At 36.1% G+C, this 25,685-nt stretch overlaps 1 protein-coding gene across 1 annotated transcript in view; it reads left to right on the top strand.

Moving 5' to 3' along the window:
• Positions 1-25,685, top strand: part of rsrc1 (arginine/serine-rich coiled-coil 1) — a 144,472-nt gene that overhangs the window by 4,038 nt on the left and 114,749 nt on the right. Inside the window, exon 3 of the mRNA XM_058799579.1 lies at positions 4,564-4,686. Within this exon, the coding sequence (XP_058655562.1) occupies positions 4,564-4,686 (123 nt within the window). The remainder of the gene's footprint in view (positions 1-4,563; positions 4,687-25,685) is intronic.

Genomic DNA, 25,685 nt, shown 5'->3' with positions numbered 1-25,685 from the left:
CTCACAGAAAGACGGATGTCTGTGGAGGTCATGCAGCTAAATAGACTGCTGTTGATCAGTCGTTGTTTACCGTATTCACACGTCCATCTGTAAATTTGTTAGCTGTTAAGTGGCCTCATCTGTGTAACTCTGCAGGTGTTTTATGCCTTCATTAAGCTCACCTGAAGAGTGCATTGCTCTGTTTGTGATCCTGTGTTATCCGTTTGTCTGTCCGGAGGCAGGTGGAGCAGTGTTGACCTAAACTAAAAATGACTGAAACATCTTAGATTGAGAGTTTCACTTTTATGATTAGGATTGTATATATAACACAGGATTCAGCAGAGAAAATTGTGTTATTCAGATACAGTAAGTACACTGCATAGTACAGTATGTGGGTGTATTTCATATGTTTTAAAACACCTTGAGACCATTTTCAAGAAAAAGGACATTGGATGACTCTGCAAGTGTCATATGGAGGTGTACGCCATTGTGCAAAATGCATTTTTTTCTTACGCCTTGCATCTATCTCTTAATCACCATTTTCCAAATTTTATGTATATTTTCCAAACATCATGAATTATTAATTAATAAATATCAGTACTTTTGCAGGATTGTCACCACATGACATTTCACAACTTGAAATAAACTTTATTAATCATAAAATTATTAAAATCAAATGATCCTTTCTGTGATATAATTTCATGTTTTATGCATTCATTTTCTTCGTGAGTCTGCATGTTACGCATGACTTTGATTTTGGTGGACAAAAGTTTTTCAGATATTATTAAGCAGTTTAGCAGTGGAGCAGTTTTGTTTATATATATTCCCAAGAATTAACAAAAAGATAATGCCAAAGTACTTAAGTTTTTAATAAGACTTTATAATAATTATACAGTAATAAAACTCTTATAAATAATTTTTTGCAAACAATTAGTTTGTAGTTAATTCATAGTTTATAAATTGTAGTTTTTAAATTGTTAATAAATTAATGTGCTATGTACAAATAGTGAGTTTTTCATTCATTTGCAGTGCAATTTACAAGTTTTTGATGTTTAATTAGCATTTATGACATGGTCTGTCTGAATACTCGATTCTGATTGGCTGGCAGGTGTTGATTAAATTCGTTGAACTGCACAGGTAGTTCCAGGTCAGTTTAATCATGTTATATATTAATGTGCTTCCTATAAACATTGGTAACCATAGTAACATACAGTTACAGTTAAATAGTAATACAGACGAAAATAACCGTCATTTTTATCGTTCCGGTCAAATATTGCAGCACAAATATTGTTAACATCTTTAATATGTGAATGCGGGCAAATGACCATGGCATAAACGGGATAATCAACGGCTAGCTGTGCATTAAACGATTTGAATGCACTTCCGCTGCGCGTCGGCCGGTTCTTCGCCTCCACGTCGTGCATTCAAATCGTTTAATGCACAGCTAGCCGTTGATTGCTTAAGTAATATGAACTAAACGAGATAATACAATACAGGTGGTGACTAATGAACTAAATGGGGACAGGAACAGAACCAAATATTGGCATACAAGAGGGAAAACTAGGTCAAGGGGAGCACGTAGAGACAGAAAACACACATAGACAGTCCTTGGGCGTGCCACATAACATCTACCGTGGAGGGGTGGTGGGCACTCTGGAGGCCCCTCAGGATAGGTTTACACGGGGGTGGCCGGGCTCCAGAGCGGGACCCGTACCGGGAGGCCATGGCGGAGCATGCAGTCCAGGAAGCCATGGCGGAGCAGGGAACTCGGGGAGCCATGGCGGGATAGATAGTCCGGGGAGCCATGGCGGATCGGCCTCCGTAGCCTTGGCTAACGGCCCGGCCCCTACGGCCGGAGCTCTTATAGCCCCCCAAAAAATTACTTGGGGAGAATCTCAGGTCTAGAGGCCCTCCCTGGATTGGATCCGGAGACTGGAGCCCACTCTGGGCTTGACTTGGGGGCAGGGGCCCTCTCTGGGCTAAACTCAGGAACAGGAGCCCTGCGTGGGCTAAACTCAGGAACAGGAGTCCTCTCTGGGCTGGATCCGGGGACTGGAGCCCTCTCTGGGCTGGATTCGGGGACTGGAGCCCACTCTGGGCTTGACTTGGGGGCAGGGGTCCTCTCTGGGCTAAACTCAGGAACAGGAGCCCTCTCTGGGCTGGATCCGGGGACTCGAGCCCACTCTGGGCTTGACTTGGGGGCAGGGGTCCTCTCTGGGCTAGGCTCGGAATCTGAGGCCCTCTCTAGGCCGGACATGAGACCAGCAGCTGGCGGGCTTGACTTCGGAGCGGCCAGCGAACTTGACTGAAGACAATGAATGAAGAACTCACTATTTGTACATAGCAAATTAATGCATTAGCAATGTCTCTAAATTATGAATTAACTAGTTTGCAAATAATTTGCAAGTGCTTTATTACTGTACAGTTACTATAAAGTGTATAAGAATTTCTTGCCATGAATGCCAATGAATTTTAATTTAAAAATGAAAAAACATGCTAATCATAAAATATGTGTATTGTATGTATGATTTGCATATTTAATGTGTGTGTGTGTGTGTGTGTATATACAAACAAACACACACACACACATACACACATATTTTAAATAAACAAATAGCTAGAACAGACTAAAACAAGCATCATATCATTGACCCACATGCCATCAGCACAGTCTTTAAGAGCCGTTTGCAGATGCTCTGTAAAGCAGCACAAACATTAACTTTCCCCTCAATTGCTGATGCAGTGATGGAGAGAGACGGCCTGCTGCCTGAGCCACTGGCACTAAAGCTTTAGAGGTATGCAGTCGGGTGCCATCAGACGCAGAAATGCATAATAAATTTAATTATGGTTTTTAGATAAACATTTTATTTATTCATGACGTGGGGAATGGGCTCACGCTTTTGATTTAGCTTTTGAAAGTGGCTCTAAGAAGTCTTGATCTATCAGCTGGAGTAGAGAATAGGGAAGTTGACAGCAGCTCATTGGAGAGAAAAAGGAGAGAGAAATAGAGCTGATTAGTTAAAATAATGCAGTCAGACGGGTCTATATTCATGGTGTCAGCCTTTCTAAACATAGTGCAGAGAGTCATGCTGGCTGAGTGTATGCTCTGTATGCAGACGACTGCACTTCTGCCTGCTTGTCTGCATCTGCATGCTGCTCAGGGGTAATCAGGGTGCTTAAAGGGACAGTTCACCCAAAAATCAAAACACTGTCATCATGCAACTCGCATAGGTTTGGAAGTGAAGACAGCATTTTCATTTTTGGGTGAACTGTCTCTTTAAAGCTATGTGGATTTTCTTTAATTTAAAATATTTCTCAGGGTTTCTGCATGTCTTAAAAAGTCTTATTTCGCCCTTCCACAATTTAAGGTCTTAAATCAGAGCAGAAAATCTTAAATTCATAAAGTCATGGCATTAAATGTTGCATGCACAAAGAAAAAAATCTCATGTTTTCCAATACAAATATCTAAACTTCCTTAAATGCATTTACTTGAGATGCAAAATGAAGATAGTCTTGTTTTCTGAATAATTTAACAAAATGAAGCATAAAATGAGAACAAACATCTATAAATGGGGTGTTAAAACTTTCCCCTTTAAATTAAGGTCATTTTTTGGAGTCCGTTGGCAGATGTTATTATTATTATTTTTGGTAACACTTTAGAACAGGGAACACTTATTAACTACGACTTTTCCCTCAGTAAATTCCTAATTTGCTGCTTATTAATAGTTAGTGCGGTAGTTGTTAAGTTTAGGTGTTGGGTAGGATTAGAGATGTAGAATAAGGTTGTGTAGAATAATGCATTAATATGTGCTTAATTACTGCTAATAAATGGCTAATATTCTAATAATATGCATGCTAATTAGCAACTAGTTAAGAGACCCTAAAATAAAGTGTTACCTAATTTTTTTAAATCATAAGCTCACTTCATGTTGATCACTTTCTCATAAAACAAGACATCTTATCTTAAGGCGTTTCTCTTCTCAAGTAAATGTCATGATTTAAGAAACTTTACACATTTGCGCTGAAAACAAGACACAAATGTATTGCTGTGTTTTTATAAGGTAGAGTAAAAGTTACTTCCATATTCTAGTCAAGGCATTTTCTTTTTCTTTTACTCTTTCTTTTTTGAAACTCTTTTTATTTATTTATTTATTTTTTAAAGTCATAGAGATCTGTTGGAAGTTTTATTTTAAAACTTTGAATTCTTGCTAATAAAACTTATTTTGTGGGTCCTAGACATTTACATTTAGAGAATAGTGTGCCCCTCAATCTGGTCCTTAATTTCTCTTCACTTGCTCTAAAAAGTCTTAATTTTACTGTCATAAAACCTGCAGAAACCCTGACAGATTCATCTGTATGGAAACCATTTGTTGGATAAAAACATAGACACAGGCTCTGCCGTGCTTTCAGTGTTTGCTGGCCTGGGAATTTCTGTGTGTCCAGACAATGTTCATGAAACCTAGAAGCATTGACATTTTTATAGCTGAACTCTGAAACATACTGACACCTATATAAAGATGCAGCAGAGAGTGTTGTGTGTTGGTCAGACAGATGCAGTAAATAGACTTGTTACTGATGTTGCAGGCACAGAAACCGCTCCAACAGCAGCTCCTCCAGAGGGTCCAGTCACAGGAGGCGGAGCCGAAGCACAGACAGGGGGCGGGGCCACAGGTCCCACAGGTCTCCGTCCCGCAGCCGAAATAGAAGGTAAGGACAAGCACACTGATGACTGTAAATAGTTCTGTAAATAATTGGCCCTTAGCATTGGTGGAGTGAATGTAAAAAGACTTCCTTTAACTTTCAAAGTAAATGCTTTTGCTTCTTAGAAGAAAACAAGTGATTTTACTGTTTTAAATGGTTTTGAGCAGGAAACTTCAGGTCATTATATACGTAAGTCAATCATATGAAGCATATAAACAGAAGTGCATGAATTGTGCACTGTTTGTGCTCATTATGAATCAATCATGCGACTGAGCCGAATTTACACTGAAAAAAAACTGGAGTAGGATTTACTTTGACACAATTTAACCTAATCCTTGTGCGTCTTTTTCATTTTTTTGTATCATTTTGGCCGTGTTAATACATACATCATAATTTGTATTGACATTTTAATATTTCACTCTCATTTTCTTTAATAAATTTGTTTTACTCTGGGTAAAGAATCGTTACACTCAGCAAGACAATAAGGACAAAAATGTCCCAATTAAATAATTAATACCAGTGCCATTCAATCATAAAATAATGCATTCTTTGTTAATAGGCTTTCATTCTGTTAGCAAAGCTTTAAAATGTTTGCTTTTTTTTTTTTTTTTACCTGATAGCACAAGATTTTGCCTATATGGAGCAAATGCTTTTTTACTGTTTTCTACTTCTGCTAAAAAAGGATAATTTAATTGACATGGTCACACTTTATTTTAAGCTCCAATTCTGACATTAACATCAACTTTTCCCTCAATAAACTCCTAATTTGCTGCTTATTAATAGGTAGCAAGGTAGTTGTTAAGTTTAGGTATTAGCTAGGATTAGGGATGTAGAATATGGTCATGCAAAATATGTGCTTTATAAGTACTAATAAAAAGCCAATATGTTAATAATATGCGTGCTATCAAGCGACTAGTTAATAATGAGAATTGGTCAAGTGTTACCGGTGTAATTATAATTATGTTAGTGTATTTGTATGGTTATCAGAGTGTGGTTTGTGTGAATGGGAGCTTGCTTGCTCATTTATTTATTTTCTTTCAATTCTTACATTGCACCAAAATAATAATGCATCAAAATGATTGATTATCATGTAATCTGTCTTGGGGGGAAAAATCTTAGCATTTAATATATGGAAATTAATATATTTTTTGTGCCCCCCCCATAAAAACAACAGTGGCATTATATAAACATGATCAAACTGGCATTTAAAGGGTTAAAATTCTGAAAATGAATTAATTTTTTGGTAGTTATTATCAAGACTGATGCTGTTAAAAAGATCCATGTCAGTGAAAGTTAAAAAAAAAATGTTTGTTGACATTGATGTTTTTGTCCTCCAAAGACCTCTGTGTAACTTTTTCAAATTGACACACAAGGGTTAACCCAGAAATTGCTAGTATATGCTCCAATAATCAAAAAAAAAAAAAAAAAAAAATCATTGTTTATAATGCTGATACAGACGTTTTTTTTTTTTTTTTTTCATAAAATGTTATTTGTTTTCTTTACAAACCAAATGTCATTTTTATTTGATTAAAAACTACACACGTCAGCCACAGCATCATCAGCAGTGATGATTTTCCGCCCCTTCCCCCTCATTTGGACTCAAATGCTAACATGTGCTTGGCTAATTAGCGTATGACAGGTTGCCATTAAAGACCTTCTGTTCGCAGAGCCACTCACTCTCACAGCTGCTTGTCCTGCACACATAGATACTCACACTCATTACAGGGGTTATTAGTGTAGATTATTATTGTTTTTGTCTGTATTAATTAAGTACTGGCACAAGCACCCTTGGGTCAGTCCACATTTGTCTGCCCTTGTGCCTGTTTGGAGCTCGGAAGAAAAAGGGGCACTTAGGTTGATGAATTAATGCAATTAAAATATAATTATCCATGGGCTGTTTATTTCATTTTTTATTTAAAGTAAACTCTCATGCACACAGGAATAAGAACTGTAGGCTTTTTGTTTTTAAAGGTAGGCTATTTCATTAACATTGCAAATGTTTGTAAATGAAGGAGAGTTTTGTTAAAGGCTTTAGAAGTGTAAAGATGGCTTTCATAACGCATACAGGCTACAGACTTTTGTTTACTTGTGTTCGGCTGTAGGAGATGCTGGAATCGTTTAAATAAGTCTGGGAATTATTCATTTATATCTTAATTAGACTGACACAGATAAACAGGGCTTATAGCAGCAGGCCCGCACTGGATTAAGGGTTAAATTGGGTGCAGATTCAGTATTTTATGTGGGAACTCTTGCCCTATGGCAATGAGATTATCTGGCGTGAAATAATGTGGGTTATTAATTGTTGAAAATGGTAGATATTAGTGTTTAAACCTCTGGACTGATAACTAAAAGGTTACTGGATCAGTCCTCTCCAGGAGCGAGTTATCAGCCGTGACTATTGCAGCCTTAAATAAGGTACTTAACTTAAAGTGACTTGGATGAAAGCATTTGCTAAATAGCAAAAATGTTTTGGCGCTGAAGAAACGTGAAGGCTTTTTCACAGTCTTTGGCCCGCGAGTCTGTATGATGTCAGAGTTTGGTTTGTTTAGTTTATGTGAAAGCTGTTTTCTGAACTCGAGCTGTTGAGCTTGAATGTAATAGATTTATTAGTTTCTCAGGTTTCTTCTTGTTCACTGTTGACTACTGAGGTCATGTTTGGCACGGTGCATTCTGTAATTCCATTCTTTATTTGAAAACAGATGGGAAAGGAGCGAGAGAATGGGAAATATTTAAAAGAATCAGCACATGATGGCACTGTGCATGCTGACGTGTGTTTAGTTTTGAAACTCGAACACAATCCTTGCATTTGTCACGTGTTCATCGATTACACATTGGATAGATATTACGGGCTTTATTTTTCTTGTTTGTAGGTAATGTATCGGGGCTGTCAACTGATTGAAATTTGATTCAGATTGATTACACAATGTGTCGATTTAATTCATCTAATTAATCGTGTATTAATCACACATCAAATCCGACTGAGAAATCACCCCCAAAAATCATGTAAAGCCATAATTGTGTGACATGAGAAAAGCATGAAATAGATAGCTTTAGAAAGAAGTATTGCTTTTTTTTTTCTTCGTTTTTGGGTGAAATATCCCTTTAATTAGTTTTTTTAGTTAATATGGATTTTTTGGTTTACAGATTTTTTTTTTAATTAATATGTTAATATGAAATTATTTTTAATGATATTGTACTCTAAATAAGAAGCTAAAACTGCCAGTGGCGGGCAGTAAATGTCTTAAACAATAAGTCGTTCATTCATTCATTCATTTGATTCGTTCAAACGGCTGATTCATTCAGAAATTGTGACGCACTACAGTTCTGCTTTTGGCAAAACTGAGCAAAAACAGACAATATATTGTGTCTAAAATATAACACTATTATTTAGTGAACTGTTGTATAAATCTCATGCTATTTGGGACAAAAACAGCACTTCATGATATAAATATGGAATATTTGAATTTTAGGGGCATAAAACTGCATTCTATAGGCTTCAGTTGTTGTCCATCATAACTAATTAATTAGTTTAACGTGTTAAATCGGCAGCCCTATAATGTATGCAAAGTGTATTTCATGTACCACTTCATTTTAGGGACCGATTCTCACTATTAACTAGTTGCTTATTAGCATGCATATTAACTAGCATATTGGCTGTTTATTAGTACTTATAAAACTTATTCTGCATAACCATATTTCAGATCCACCCCATACTTAAATTTAACAGCTACCTTACTAACTATTAATAAGCAGTAATAATTAGGAGTTTATTGAGGCAAAAGTTGTAATTAATAGTGAGAATTGGTCCCCAAACAAAAATGTGACCATATTACTATATGTAAGAACTTTTTTCATTCAGCATCTTTAGTGTGAAACATATGTTACAGTAGTTTTAGCTGTCTTAAAACATATTTTAGTGAAACATCTAATGTGCACTTTACTGTAAGTTGCATTGTTTACGACTGACTGTAAAATCTACTACATTGGAAGAAGATCATTGTGTTTTGGAGATTAAATCAACATTTTTACAGCCCTAATGAAAGCACTAAGCAGGTTTTGAATGAATGACTAGCTGTATTACTAGTGACTTAAACAGGTTAAACGAAAGCCCTCTCGTTAGTGAGCGTGTTCGTATTAGTTTTCACTGTGTTTCTTATTTTGAGCCATGTTATTGGATTTTATTTCTCTCAGGTTGAGCCTGATCAGTGAAAGCTGACTGAACGAGCCTAAAGCACGCGATGGGCTAGACAGAGCGAAACGGGTTACCTGGGTCGGGCCTGCGATCTGTCACTGTCGCGTTAAAAAGGTTTGGGTCTAATAATGGCGTTTGGGATGAGGCAGACTGATAAATCAGGTGTGAATTGAGTGGACAGCTCTCTTTGATTGATACACTGACAGGATATGAGCAAGTGCCGTACCAGATAGAGAATATGAGAACGGGAAAGAGAAGAAAAGAATAGGGCCCACAGAAAAAGAAAAAAAAAGACCCTAGGAGTGGAGGATATTATTCAGAGAATGAGAACAATAACTGCGGCATGGAAATATTGCGGGAAAGAAGATTAGGGCAGTTCAGTTGGGCATATTACACTCCTTGGCCCCATAAATAAATAAAAAAATAAACAAGTAATGCAAGAGAAATATACAAAGTTAGAACGGTGTGGAGTCTGGTGTGCTGTTCACCACTTCGGTCTTTTCTTCTCCAGAACGGGTAGAGACTCAGTCTTTTGCCCTTGACATGTAAAACAGACACGAGTAGCTGATAAACCATTAGATGGTAATTTGATCAAGCTCAGCGCCTCATGCATGCTGGGAACAAACCATTGTCAAATACATTTCTCTTGCATTATAACTGTAAATGATGCATATGGGGAATTCACTGAACTGTTGCGCTACTTTTGCTTATTCACTAAACACCTGCAGTCCAGTTTAGTGCGCAGTATCTTCAGTATTTAAATTATGTCATTAACATTCTCTTCTGCACAAACAGGCCTCGTTTTATGTAAATTAGACTCATCGTAAATTGTGCTTCATTCATAAAAATTGCACAGGGCAAATGAAACCAGGGGGTAAATAAACATAAATTAGGCTATATATTGAAAAGAGACGTTTGAGAGCAGAAGCCAGTGCTTTCAGTGGCCGCAGTTGCTCTATAGATTTCTAATATGAATAATCTGGGTATAAGTGAATGTTCTTAGATATTAGTAAAATTAAACAGCTGTCTTAAGTTACATTTTTCACAGATGTTTATTTCTTTTGTTTTTTGTTCTTTTGTTTTTCTTAAAGAAAAGTTTTTCTTTTGACCAGAAAATATACAAATTTAAAATGCAGTCTGAATATTGTCATATTATAATTTTTTTTTTTTTAGTCAGTTGATTTTTACAAAAATTGTTTTTAAATTGGTATTCGGGAGATCACGTGATGTGTGAGCAAATGTGTTTTTCATCCGACCGCTTTTTCTTTTGCTGAAATGAGGAGTGCTTAATGGCCTTTCATGATGTTTTTTTTTTTTTTTTTTTACTAATCTAATGATTCTTAGAAAGATTAATTGACTATTTGATTATTAAAGCAGCTGATGAATGACAATTTGGTTTTGCCTTTAAATGAGAAGTTGTATTAAGATTTGTGGTAACTTTGAAACGCCTTTAAAAAATACAATGTATTTATCTTCACTGAAGTATGAATGGATGGATGGATGCAAAGCATCTGGTGTAACTGGATGCAGACTTCACAAAGTGGTTGGTCATCTCTGTTAGTAACTGCTGATCTATTGCTGTCTTATAATTCTACAAGTTTTTAATTTTAGAATTTAAAATTGGAAGTTTTGATATTATTCTTCATCTAAAAAACTGTGTAATTTCATCACATCAGAATAAAAAAAAAATAAGCTTTTTAAAAATACAATTCTATTACGTTACATCTAGAATTCCAGTTTATAAAATTCTAATTAAAATTTTTTGTCATGTTTTTATACTAGTAACTTTGAATGCAAATGCATAAATACACATAGTATTGTTGTTTTTGGCATGTCTGAAGGAATGACATGAGTGCTGTAAATATATGCCATCAGCAAAAGATATAATGTACTTGTTTTGACCGCTAAGTGAAGCAGACCTTATCAATGATCAGGCTCGTTCGAGGGGGAATGACACTTACCACGTTTTGTGAAAATGGCAGACTCTTAAAATGGCTGACATGGGAAAATTGGTTATCATTTGATACTGTATGCCACACTGAGTCTAAAGAGACCAGTTGCATGAATTTTGATCTAAATATTCAGAAGCATATATATTATAAGCAAGAATACCTAGGGCTGTCAAATGCTTATTTTTAAATTCAATTAATTACACGATGAGGCATGACTGCATTTGCACTGTAACTGCATTTGCATAAATAATGCTATGAGATTTTTTTGTTTTTAATTGATTATTGAAAAATATCTTAAATCTAAAAAAATTAAAATTGCCAGTAGATGGCAACAAGTCACTGTCTTAATGAGTGAGTCATTAGTTATGTTTCCATCATCCTGATTTTATGTGCATTTTGAACTATCGCATCCCAAAGGAGTGAAAAAAATCCTTAATTTGCAAAAAGGTTTTCACACTGAGGTGGTTTGTGACAAGTATAATGTGGTCTGCTTGTCATCAGATTAATGAAGACGTTTCTTAATAACAATTTCTAAAACTGAAAATATCAGAAATTGCCACAGACATCTGAGCTAAATTTTTAGGAGTAGCGAGAAAACATGTTTTGAAAAGTTTAAATGTGGAAATCTCTGCTTGAGCTCTGGAAGGAGACTACATATGCATTTTGTTATAGGCCTTATGGTTCAAAAGTTATTAGCCTAAACATCAGTGCAGCGTTGACCCTTAACTCTAGAGGGATCGAAAGACTGATCCCAAAATTGGTCAGATTGAAGCTCAAACCCTGTTCTATCTCTGTGCCAATGTTCAGAACTTTTTACCCAGTGGTTCTATGGGCTACCATAGACTTTATTTCAAGAACAATAATCAGATAACTAACAGATTCAAGTGTCCCTAAGTCCCTGAGCTTGACATATACATAAAATACTTCAGGACGGGTCTTCAATGTTTTTCAGGGCAAGGACCCCTTAGGCCATAGAGATATGAAGCTACATATTAAGCATACCTTCAAATGTTAATAGAAACTTGCCATATAGCCTAATGATTAAGATACAGTTATATTTGTTACATGCATATTAAGACAGTAGATCAGAACTATGCACATTATTGTTGATGCACATGCATCACTGCCTGTATATTACTTGTTAAAATGCATCAATCAACATGTTGAGAGAAAAGTCAACTCATTAGTTGTTTGCATTTGTAAATTATTTGAATGGATTTACAGAGTCATAAATGTTAATTTTACTAGTCAGATGGACATTTACCTGAACTTGAAGTTTATTACAAAATTAACATTTTAATTTTACTGTCAGATGGACAATTAAGAATCAGTGTAGATGTAATGTGTAAGCAACGGCTCCACCATAACAAGAATAGCAGTGAGGTATTTAAGATTATTTACAAGGCAATACTTTTACAAATAATTGGAATTGAATTAAAATATATATATATATGTTGATATGAATATTGTTCTTTCTAGTAATTTGTTAGTTTGCTTTTACATTGTGCATATCTGACATGCCACATTTTTGTCCCGTGCTACTATCACTATTAAGTCAGTCGCAGATTTAAGCCGCTTTTGCACCGCAGGAACTTTCCTCAGGAACTAGGGAGTCTGGGGCTGGTACTCGGTGTGTGTCCAAACAATACTTTTATTCAACAGATTATAGCTATAGCCATGAAAGTGCGAAAGATTGCTCACTTTACAGTCACTAAAAAGCTGTCACTCATCTCAGTTCGCGATGAGTGGATTATAATTTAAACACTTCTGATTGGCCACTGTGTTTAAAAGATCAACAACCATGTCTGTGATTGGTTACATTTCTCGTCGCTGCTAAAAACATGCTGCAATAGGAACATTTCACACAGAGCTCAAACTGAAAAACACAATGGAGCGTTTGCTAAATCTGTTTCACCAATAATATTACATTGTCACAGTATCAACTGAGAGTGCTCTTGCTTTCGTTTCAGGGTGCTTATATTTAAAAAGGACTTTTTTATTTTATTTTTTTACCCATTTTTTAATTTTTTAACAAAAAATTGCTTGTGATCAAAGATTAATTTGTGGACCCGTGGTTGAAGACCCTTGCTTTAGCACATGCATTTTTTTTTAGAGTTACAAAGCTCGAGATGCATTCATAAAAAGAATGACTCTCTTTAAATAAAGCATGTATTTGCAATTAAATATTTCTTTCTCTTTTGTCCACTTTTTGTCAAAGACGGGTGTGCACGACCAATGAAGGTTGCATGTTAGATGGGTAACTAAGCAATTATCTATGCATTTTATCACTTCTCTTGTGCAGCTACAAAGAATAATGGGAAATGTAGTTTGTTCAAGCAAAACTGTAACCTAAAACCAGCTAAAATAAGTAGTAATTTCTGGCTTTATCTCTATTCTATATCACAATGCACACAAACTGAAGAGTCAGCATGCACAATGGAAATTAAATTATGATCAATGCCAATCCGCAAAACCAAGTGTTCTTCTGACGTTAATTGGCACTCGTCTTGTGAATATAATTCAGAGACCGGACATGAATTTCCTGCACCATGTTTTATACATTTTGTGTTTGGAAGGTACATGCATCTACAAAGCGATACGTATAAGACTGTTCATTACATGTTTGACCGTTTTCTTCATTAGAGGGCAAAAGTTCAGCGATATGGTGGCATATGATATAGCAGTGTTCTTTGCTTGATTTTCTTTTTTTTATTGTTGCTGTTTTTTTCTTTGAATGGCTAGCATTGGTATTGCATGTATCTTCTACAGAAGGAGCAGGAAATCAGCTAGGTTTTGTTTTGTTTTTTTCTCTGGGATCTCTCATGTGCTTTGCTCCTGGGGCTCACAGTGGGGGTTAACGTCTCTCCATAACCCCTCCTAAACACGCTGGCGCAGCTCCAGAGAGGGACCTAACAGTATTCTCATGCACATTAGCTGACTCGATGCAAAGCTAGGCCTAAGCTTCTTTTAGCATGTGTGTTCTGGCATGGTTCAGGTGTGTGTTCTGCGTTTCATCAAATCAACATGCTTCAGTATCCTCAATCTAAGAGGCAGCTCTCCTCTCCTCCTCCTCGCTCTTTCTTCTCTCCCTCTGTCCCGAGTGTGTGCTTTTTTTTTATTATCTCCTCTAAAGGCTAGTCAAACGCTGCTGGCCTTTGTTGTCAGAAACTTTTATTTACCAAAGAGGGGCGTAAGTGAGTGACATGGCAGGGGTCTTTTATCCCTGGCTAGCCGCGAGCACAGCTCTCTCCCGCTGCCCCATCACCCCACCCCTCCATCCAGCGATTCCTTCAGCACATCCAGCAGCAGCCGTCTCCCCTGGGCAGAGCGCTGTCTGCAAACGCTGCCTTACACATGGACGCACCATTCTCACCTGCTTATTTTTAGCATGCACATGCACAAACTCTGTGTTTGTAACGGGGATGCACATTTTGGCTTTTTCTTTTGACCAATTTAAAGTGGTACTTTATTCATTGAACTTTAATAAATGATGCATTAAAGGCAAAATACATTTTGCCAAACCATCTTCCTTTCCGTCTACACTGGGATCTCAGGCTGCAGTCTTTTCCTCATTAAAATGTGTTGCAATTTAAAGTTTAAAAGGTCATGAAACCCTAAAATACGTGTTAAGATGTATATGTTTGCCATTATTAAAAACAGAGAAAAATTAAAGCATGTTTAAAGAGGTAGTTTACCTTTAAAAACTCTAAACATGTCTTAGTTTTGTTTTTGTCTATACTTGTCCATGCAGCTGTTTTTTTATTATTTGTGCTACTTTGTTTCATCTCCTCTAAAGCTTAAAATAACACACTAGAGAAGCAAGTTCAACACGCTCATTTCAGCAGTTAACATAAAAATATGATGTTTGCGGGTTTTTTCATCGATCGAATTTGATCATTAAAGCCCATTATTACTTAACATTTTATTATTAATGTATATTTGGGGGATGCACAATAGTGTTTGCATTTCTGTTTTTTTTTTTTCATTAATTTTAAGGAATATTAAATTTTTTTGCAAGTAAGATGAGCATTTATTTTAGCGGTTTTCACTCTTGTATTCACACTATATTGACTTTACGACAGCAGTTACTTAACCACAGCCACTTACTTCAAATGCAGTTTATCATAGTTCATCATTGCACATAAATCAGAATCAATCAATATCAGTCAATACAAGCGTAAATTTAAGTGTCAAGAAGTCGAAAAGTGCATGTGTCATGAACATTGACATTATCACTTGAAAAATGCGTAAAGGACACAATTTTTACCACAGTTAAGTTAAAGTAAACTATGTCTGACAGTTCAGTAAAGCTTGATGGATGAAATGGCGGATGGCAACAAGGCTCCTCAGTGCAGTGATTTGATTGGCTGTTTGTATTGTTAGCCATTTACCTGTCGTCAGGTTCAACTGTGTGTACAGAACAGAATTAAGCACTAAATGTTCAAGTAACAACAAGTGAATATAGTTGCAGACCCATTAGAGTGAATGGTCCGATGCTTAATTATTAAAGCTATCTGTGCTTTCACAGCATTAGGTTTCCCCATGCAAAGTCAGAACTCATGTCCATCTATCATGTGGGAAAATTGCAACGATTGTTGGTATAACCTTTGAAGAAATGATTGTGTTCTGTCCGTCACGTGAGTGTCCATTGAGAGCATTGTGTTGTGGGAATTAAAGACATGGCTGGCTGCTCATTCACCGTGAGCTCTGTTTATTTCATCCTATTCAAAGTTATGTGTGGCGGCTGCCTCCTTTTCAAGCCTCTGCTATTGGAAACTAATATAAAATGAATTGCTCTCTCTTTCCTGCTATCCATCCCCCATTTAAGCCCTTCTTGAAGTTCTTCCAAATTGCGTTTTAAATGCCAATTAGGAGGTTGAATGTAGTAAAATAAAAGCCAGTGCGAGTAGAATGGCCTCACCTTCTGGCTGACCAGGCTTCTGAGAGCACATGCCGAATCTTTGGCTCCGAGCACGACTTTGAAAGAAAATATCCTGCCTAATGAACACATTAATTAGAACCATAACTATTTATAAGATGATAATTAGAAACGAAGCGAGGTAAACTGGGCTCTTCCTGCAATTAATGGTGGATTAATTACGGGCCGTAATTAAGTGGCGTTTTGAAATGCATTAAGGTGAAGTACAGAGGCACGCAATGGCTTTGTGATCACTGGCATAATTATTCGCTGGCCGTTTGAGCCGCGCTCACTCTGAGCCCACTAATCAGCATCATTGCGTCGTTATATGTGCACTTAAAAAGACTCGCCACTGCAATAACTGCCTAATTATTTCTAATTGGCAGGCCCAAACGCAGTCTCTGCATTGATGGTGCGAGCCGGTATTTAGCGGATCTGCAGGGCCGATTGCTCTGAGAGGAATGAAATGTACCGAGCCTAGAAATGTGTGAATTACTAACCTGTCTGTCTTTCTGAAGAGAAATGTAGGCAGGGCTTTTTTACTGTATACATAGTGCCTAGGAAACCATGTAGTGTTAAAAAATAAACAGTCCAGATTATCAATAAGTCATGTTCTAGATGTCCTTTCAGCAGTCGGACCAGTCAAAGGAATTCTAAAACTTCTTTTTTTGCCTATTGTCATGAAATACATTTATACACGTTACTTTGCGTCACAGAATGCTACAAATGTAACATTTAGGGTGGATGTTTTATGAAAGGACTGGGAAAACGAAAGTGATGCTCTTTCATTTTGAACATTTCATCTTTTGTTGCAATGCACTCTTGTCGTACACATCCATTGTGAAATCAGAATAAAATCATGAAAGATAAACATGCATGCATTTTTTTCCCCTGTCCTTTATGATGATTCTATGGCAGCCTACAAAAATAGAGTTTGTTTTGCTACCCAGCCTGAAAACATGCCTAACTCTACATGTCCACTGGCACTTTTTTCAATTCTTTCCTATCATGACCAGCCTAGATTATGTTCACTCGTAACACCTTAAAGCAGAAGAGCCCTACCGCTGCTGTAGACACATACCGCCACACATTCACATCCATCAAACGCATCCAAATGTTTTGGATTGTATAATGCAGTACAAAGAAACCAGAGGCTGATGCTGCTCAGACAGATTCTGTAGGCAGTTTAAGTAAAATGATCAGAGAAACAAAAACACTGAACTTACTACAGACCTGGCATAATTAAATAATTCTTTAAATAATACAAATATGCTTAATGGATTTAATCTCATTTTATTAACCATTGTCTTCACTGCTAGCCTTTTTTAATTTACAGCATACAAAAAAATGCAAATGACTTTAGTTAAAATGTTGCATAAGCTTGTATGACAGGCAAAACACTTGTTGTTTGTTTGTTTTTTTAAAGAGTTGCATTCTATTCTTACAGGCTGATGGCAGCTCAATGTATATTTGTTTAATTCTCTGTGTGAGTAGACTGTCCTTCGGGATTCATTCATGTTTATCGTTTCATGTGTGGTGTCATAAGGCCTTTGTTTGTTAATGATTGACACAATTCATAGATAAATATGCATCACTCCAGGGAACTGCAGTGGACTTCATTAGGAATTAATTGAAATTTAAATGAACTGATTAACTGATACTAACAATGTTGTCTATAATGCGCAACACAGAAACTTCTGTTAAACTCTTAAAAAATGTAATTTAGTGTTTCATGAACCTTTGACTCCAAACTGCTTCAGTGCCATTGACCACACCTCGAATACAGGACACTACATCTACATAAAGCCCAGCAGACAATATGTGATGGACATTATAAACACCACAGCTTGATTAATGTCCTTCAACTGTATGTGATGCTTATCAAATATATATATATATATATATATATATATATATATAACTAAATAGAAGTATACTAAGGGTGTGTTTACACAACTACAATGTACTAAAACGGAAAAAGTTTTTCACACACAAACAACATTATCAAAAGGATCCCCAATCACACGGATCATTGAAAACGACTGGAATTGTTGTATTATGCATGCCAGGACAGTAGTTGGTGATGTACCTTGTAAAGAAACACTACAGGCCTATAGACTGAATACGTCTGTACATGGCGTCACCGTTTTCATGGCATTTCAGTCATTTACATGAACATATCTAAAGTCAAGTCAAGTCAAGTTGAGCCAACCAAGCAGTCAACCAATACTGGATTTTACCAATTTTACCAATACTGATAGCTAGGTTGGACCACACTGGCCAATACTGATTAATCAACGATAGTTTTTACTAGTTATACTAAAATAGTGCTTTCCTATTTAAAAAAAACAAAAAAAAACATACTTCGTAAAAATTGTAAAAATGATCATTAAAGTTAGTTCATAGTTTATTAACTAATGTTAATAGAAGAAACTTTAAAATTTAGAAATGTATTAGTAATAGTAAACAGTGTTTCCCACAGGATTTTGTGAGACTGTGGTGGGTGGATCTCGGTCCATCTAATACAATTTTGTACATTTTAAAGTTAAATGCATCTGTCTGGTGCACTTTGAGAGCTCTAACACAGGTTCAGTGTGCAAACTAAACAGAAAAAAGCTGGTGAATTGACTTGTACTTGAAGTTTAAAGGGGACTCAATCCTCTTTTTAGTTGTGATGTAGTGTCTCAGTCTAAATTACACTCACACCGGTGAATTTGGAAACCAAACAAATTAGAATATAATAATAAGAATAAGAATAATTTTATATTATTATTCCTATGACAGTAATGGCCATATTTTGTTAAACAATTGCACTGTAAAATAAATGAAAATGAGTATTTCACAGGTATATTCTACAGTAGGGAAATTACAATACTTTTGTCCTAATTTCTACACTTGCAAGCAAGGCCTAAAACATTTTGCCACATCTACCAATGGCTGGTGACTTGAGAAAATTTTGGCCACAAATATTTTTTCCTGGCCATGAAACTGTTTTTGCAGTTGCTATTACTACAATAACTAAACATATTTAATATTTTTTAAAAATGGCATTTGAAATTAGAACCAACCACTGCACGATACAAACAAAGATGCTACGCACATGTAGCCTGAACATTTTTTTTTTTTTTAATTTAAATTTGATTGTATCATTTCAACATTTGAAAAAAAAAAAAAAAACTGAATGGTCTGACTTTAGCTTTGTGAAATCATCCTAAAACTGGACTAAAACAAAAACAGCAGACAGGCTGAGTTTCACTCGCTTACAGCAGGCGGTGCTTATGGAACAGAGGGAAAAATGCCATCAAAAGTCAGTTCCCTTCAGAAATACATTCATATAAACTCCCACCCCAATATTTTCATTTTTCTTCCAATAAACAGTGAGTTTGCTCTGCCTGTACAGTATTTTCTTCATGCGCGTCTGTTAATTTTAGTCCTTGCTTGCAAGAGATAAACGTTTTATTTTTATAAACTGAAGTTGAGCTTTTATTTTGGCAGAAAACTCTAGCTTCTGTGAAAACAGGTTTTCAAACACATTACAAATCTAGTGAAATACTGTAAACATTTGCCCTTTAAAATGTTGAAAATTATGCGTAACTGGTGCCCATTGCATTCTCAGATTCTCAAACAGACTTGATGAGGGGATAAAGCCATTTTAAGCTTTGACGGACACCAAAGCAATGGCACGAAACACAACGTTTAAATTGTTATAATGTGGAATATCAACACTGTTAAAAAAAAAAAAAAAAAAAGTTGAGCCAACTTGAAATTTTAAGGCAACCAGCTTCAGCAGATTTTTTAAATCGTTTTAAGTTTATACAACAAAAATTTGAGAATCTCCCACAAAAATAAGTTGAGCAAACTCAAAAATCTGCTCAAGCTGGTTGCCTTAAAACTTTAAAAACTTTTTTTTTTTTTACAGTGAATATATTTTCAGTTCATTATGAAACTGGCGAGCCGCCACAGTTTACTTAATGAATGAGAAACACTGAGTAAATGTTGAATTAACACACAAGGAACAATACTTATACAGCTCTCAATAATCTTAATGTTGCAAATGGAGTCTTATTGTAAAGTGTTTCCATTTCATTTCAACAGTCATGCTTAAAGATGGCCATCTTTAAACATCTACACAAAGGCCACAGCATTGAAATTACATACATATTCATATTGTATGTATGCTCTCACACTTTAACTGCTTATATTCTAGAACACTTGATTATTATCTGATCAAAATAACAAAATACGGCAGTCACAATTTGGGCTAAAGCACAGTGCAGCATCTAAGACAAACTCACAGGTTATCACACACACACACACACACACACACTGGATGTGTCACGTTCAATTCAAGCGGCAGTCTAAAACAGTTTTTTTAATCCCCAAACAGGAAAAAGTTTACTTCAAGAATGAACAAAACGGTATAGATGAGTTTGAAGTTCGGTGTTTAAATGAACAGAGCAAATGGAAAGAGAAAATGCGATGGTAACACTTTACAATAAGGTGTCATTTGTTAACATTAGTTAATGTATTAACTAATATGAACAAACAATGAACAATACATTTATTACACTATTTATTAATCTTTGTTAATGTTAGTTAATAAAAATAGAGTTGTTCATTGTTAGTTCATGTTAGTTCACAGTGCATTAACTAATGTTAAAAAGCACAACTCGTGGTTTTAATAATGCATTAGTAAATGCTGAAATTAACATTAACTAAAATTAATAAATGCTACAGAAGTATTGTTCATTCTTAGTTCATGTTAACTAATGTTGTTATCTAATGTTAATTAATGAACCTTATTGTAAAGTGTTACCAGTGCGATCTATATTACAGCTCTCTGTCAATTCAATTCAAGTTTATTTGTATAGCGCTTTTTACGATACAATCGTTGCAAAGCAGCTTTACAGGAAATTAAGTTTCTACTATACACATACACATATATATACATATATACATACATGCACATATGCACACATGCAGACATATATACACATACATATGTGAGGAAGAAACCCAATATATTTAAGTTATGACAGACTTAACTTGGTAATTCTGTATGTTGTCTGAGGGTTGGCATCCTCCGTGGTCCTCTGAGGTGTTGCCATCATCTCTTCTCAGGTGTTTGGTCATCCCGGATCTTTTTAAGGGTTGGATCCAGACTGACGCTTCAGTAATTCCTAGTTACCACGGGATGTTAATCAGAGAAACAGATAGAGACGTAATTAGCGTAGCTGCTGTTCTATTCAAGCAAAAATGATTTGTTCAACCCAATCTAAAGAATTATAATGTACATTTGATTAGATATAAATGCAGTACAAGATTATTATGTGAATGCTTGGCTAAAGAGATGTGTCTTTAATCTAGATTTAAACAGAGAGAGTGTGTCTGAACCCCGAACGTTATCAGGAAGGCTATTCCAGAGTTTGGGTGCCAAATGTGAAAAAGCTCTACCTCCTTTAGTGGACTTTGCTCTCCTAGGTACTACCAAAAGTCCAGAATTTTGCGACCTTAGGGAGCGGGTTGGATTGTAGCGTGGTAGAAGACTAGTTAGGTACGCAGGAGATAAACCATTTAGTGCCTTATAGGCAAGTAATAGTATTTTGTAATTGATCCGAACTTAATAGGTAGCCAGTGCAGAGACTGTAAAATTGGGGTAATATGATCATATTTTCTTGACCTGGTAAGGACTCTAGCCGCTGCATTTTGGACTATCTGTAGCTTGTTTATTGAAGATGCCGGACAACCACCTAACAGTGCATTACAATAGTCCAGTCTAGAGGTCATGAATGCATGAACTAGCTTTTCAGCATCTGAAACAGGTAGCATGTTTCGAAGCTTGGCAATGTTTCTAAGATGGAAGAATGCTGTTTTTGTAACATGGGAAATATGATTTTCAAAGGACAAGTTGCTGTCTAATATAACACCCAGATTTTTGACTGTAGAGGAAGTAACAGTACATCCGTCTAGTTGCAAATTGTAATCAAGAGATTCTGAGTACTGTTTTTTGGTCCAATAAGTAATATCTCGGTCTTATCCGAATTTAATAGGAGGAAATTATTGGTCATCCAATCTTTTACATTTTTAACACAATCTATTAGCTTAGATAGTTCAGAAGTTTCATCTGGTCTTGTTGAGATATATAGTTGAGTATCATCAGCATAACAATGAAAACTAATCCCGTATTTTCTAATAATATCACCAAGGGGCAACATGTATATTGAAAATAGCAGAGGACCTAGGACAGATCCTTGTGGTACTCCATACTTTACTGGTGATAGTTGAGATGGCTCCCCATTTAAAAAAACAAAGTGGTAGCGATCGGATAGGTAGGATCTAAACCATCTTAAAGCCTGCCCTTGAATACCCGTATAGTTTTGTAATCGATCTATGAGTATGTCATGATCTATAGTGTCGAAGCAGCACTAAGATCAAGTAAAACTAGCAATGAGGTGCAGCCTTGGTCTGACGCAAGAAGCAAGTCATTTGTAATTTTAACAAGTGCAGTTTCTGTGCTATGGTGAGGCCTGAAACCTGACTGAAATTCTTCATAGAGATCATTTTTTTGCAAGAAGCAGCACAATTGAGCAGACACAACTTTTTCTAAAATTTTAGACATAAACGGCAGATTTGAAATGGGTCTGTAATTTGCCAGTTCACTAGAATCTAGTTGTGGTTTCTTAATAAGAGGCTTAATAACCGCCAGCTTGAATGGTTTTGGGACGTGACCTAAAGATAACGATGAGTTAATAATATTGAGAAGCGGTTCTTCTGCTACGGGTAACAACTCTTTCAGTAGTTTAGTGGGTACAGGATCTAATAAACATGTTGTTGGTTTAGATGCAGTGATAAGTTTATTTAGTTCTTCCTGTCCTATAGTTGTAAAGCACTGAAGTTTTTCTTTGGGAGCTGTTAATGAAACTGAAGTACTAGACGGTGCAGAACCTACATTTGTTATTGTATTTCTAATGTTATCTATTTTATCAGTGAAGAAATTCATTCTCTATGTGAAGCTTACTTTATTAGAGCCACAGAAAGACAAACGTTTCACTGAAAAAAGCACAATACACAATTTTACAGCCTAGGGTGAAGTCGTTATGTACATTAACAAATATAATGCAATTTAATGGAAAACTATGTGAATGGCGCTCAGTGGCATGGCAGAATTTTCTGTCGGCTGCATTTAAATAATCGCATCTGAAGTTTCCCTCTCTGTGCAGCTCGCAGTGTCACGTATCAAAAAAAAAACAGCACGAGGTGTCAGTGATTTCCACCTCTAGAAGCCGCTCTCGCTCTGTATAATGACAGTGGACCCTTCTCAGCCGCTCCAGCAACAGACGCAACCCAGAAAACTATCGGCGTGGATTTTTGCCGATAGCTGATAGTTCCAGCAATCAACTATCGGTGCCGATTAATCGCCAAAACCGATACATCGGTCGACCTCTAATTATAACACTATTGTTTGAGGAACTTTGAAACCTGCTTTAAAAGTTTGTGTTTTCAGGTCCCCAAAAAGCTGCTGTCGTGTAAATAAACAGCCAAAATGCATAAAAAGTTTTTAGCTGAAAACGGTATTGTGTAAATGGCCCCTAAACATACAACTTAGTTATCAACTACTAAATGTTGGCGGAATTGCAGACATTGGTGCTTTACTCTGTAAACAGAGTACATTGTTTAAAACGCTAATATAAATAAGATTGACTTGACTTAAATGTATAAATACTTGATTGTATTAGTTAACACATTAAGAAGGCTTGGTGAATTATTTTCCGGACACTCTTCAGGTTACATACTAGTATATACATCATTGGCAGTTGGTCAAAGGAAAAGAGTGAGCATCAAAGACATTTAATATAGTCCATTCATGAAGCTGTGAGTTCCTGTGTGGCTCTCCGCTGCCTTTAAGCTGGCTTCAGTTGGAGGAGGGTGCTGAGGAGTTCAGGAGATTCACTGACCTGTAGAAGTACTCATGTCTTGCTTCAAAGCCACCTTACAGCCACGCATCTGCCATCACCCTCTCTCCTCAAAAGCACTTTAGCAAATTGTGCTATAATCAAGTTCACGGTGATCCTGCACCTCGGACAAAAGTCTGGATATGGATCCAGTTACAGGCTCCATATTCAAGCACAAGGAAGACAGAGGGAACGCAAATAAAACTGAATTATGTGCTTCTTGACTGAAACTGTGACACCCTTTGGAAAATAATGAAACACTTTCCTGATACTTGCAAGTCATTTTTCTGAAACGTGTAACAGAAGTCCTGCACCAAAATATGGCTCCAAACCTCATAAGTCAACCCTTTGTAACCATTTTAGAAAAAAAAAAAAATCAAACTGCTGTCATTTTTAGTACTGTGCAACAGTACATAATCCAGTGACACGAGTTTTTATTTTTCATCTGTGAGAAGAATAGCAATACAATGTGTGCAGTGCTACAATACTAATTAATCCGTAAAGGCTGGTTTATCTTTCTTGTGAATTAATTTTTCTTGTGAATTTAGTTTATTGCTAAAATATAGCTTCTGGTTTAACTGTACAGACTTCTCACAAGATGCATTGTTTCAGATGGAATAACTATTTCGCCACCCTCTGTTTACCGGGAGCTGCTATTTAGTTATGTATTTCATGCTTTGTTAGTCCATTAGTGTTTGGCACATTGTGTGGAAGCCCGTTTCTGCCACTGAGTAAGAAATACAAATTTAAAAAAGTAATTGCGACTTTTGGATTTCAGATTTTTCTTCTTCTTGCAGTTGGGAGTTTACATCTCACAATTCCACCTTTTTTTTTTTTTTTTTTGCAATGGCAAGTTCATATCTTGCAATTCTGAGTTTTTTCACAATTCTCACTTCTTTTCTAAGAATTTTGATATGTAAAGTCGAAATTGCGAGTTAAAAATTCCAATTGAGGGAAAAAGACTATTTTCTTACAATTGCAAGTTTAAATCTTGCAATTCTGACTTTCTTGACAATTGAGAGTTTATATCTCACAATTCTTTTTTCTTTGCAATTTACTTCTTTTCATAGAATTTTGAGAGCATTTGTGAGGAAATCTGAGGAAAAAAAGACTTACAATTTTCTTACAATTGTGATTTTATATCCCACAATTCTGACTACATAACTCACAACTGAGTGTATATTACTCAATCCTGAAAACTCAGAATTGCAAGAAAGAAAGTCTGAATTGTGAAATAAAAAGTCACAATTACCTTTTTCATTTTTTATTCAGTGGTGGAAATGGGCTTCCATAATGTCTTACATTTGAAAAGAAACAACAATTTCCCATATTTTACCATTCACTACTTCATCTTGATGCATTACTGGTCCATTATTGTCTTTATTGTTGTTCTTCTATTTTTGTTCTCTTTTGTAAGAGAAATGGAGAGTAATTTGAGGTAATTATTAGGCTGTAAGCAATGTAAGACACACAGGACGTCCTGTCCTGACTGTTCGTAAAATCTGAAATGTGAGCATCTCTCTTTCATGGCCTCATTAGGTGGCCTGAGCTGTGATTAGACACAACAGATGCATTTGGCTACAGCAGAGGACATTCACGTCGTTTTGAAGTAATCACCCTATGGTTTGTATATGATCAAACATCTCTTTTCTCACGCTATTATCAAATATAACATTTCCCTTTTGCTCTGAAACCACATTCTGCACAGGTATTGGTTGGGTTTATGTGGCTGCTATTTCAGATGCTCGTTTAGTGTTTAATTAAGTGTGGTTTTTCCTTCAGTAGTGGAATGAGCGTCTGCTCTCTGTCACAGCGCTGTCTCTGTGCTGTAGTTTTACGGCTGGCCCACTTAGTCTCAATATTTATGCTTTTTCTAGTGTGAGTGCTTAAATTGAAACGTAACCCTCCACATTTAAACAATAAAAGTCTTCAAGGGCCGACCTTCAGATCTACCGTCACTTCATAAATACCTTATCATAAAAAGAACAGAA

Source organism: Onychostoma macrolepis, chromosome 15 (genome assembly GCF_012432095.1).
Source record: "Onychostoma macrolepis isolate SWU-2019 chromosome 15, ASM1243209v1, whole genome shotgun sequence".
Lineage (NCBI taxonomy): Eukaryota > Metazoa > Chordata > Actinopteri > Cypriniformes > Cyprinidae > Onychostoma > Onychostoma macrolepis.
Note: the sequence above shows the minus strand (reverse complement) of the source record. Positions and strands in the feature narration are given on the sequence as shown.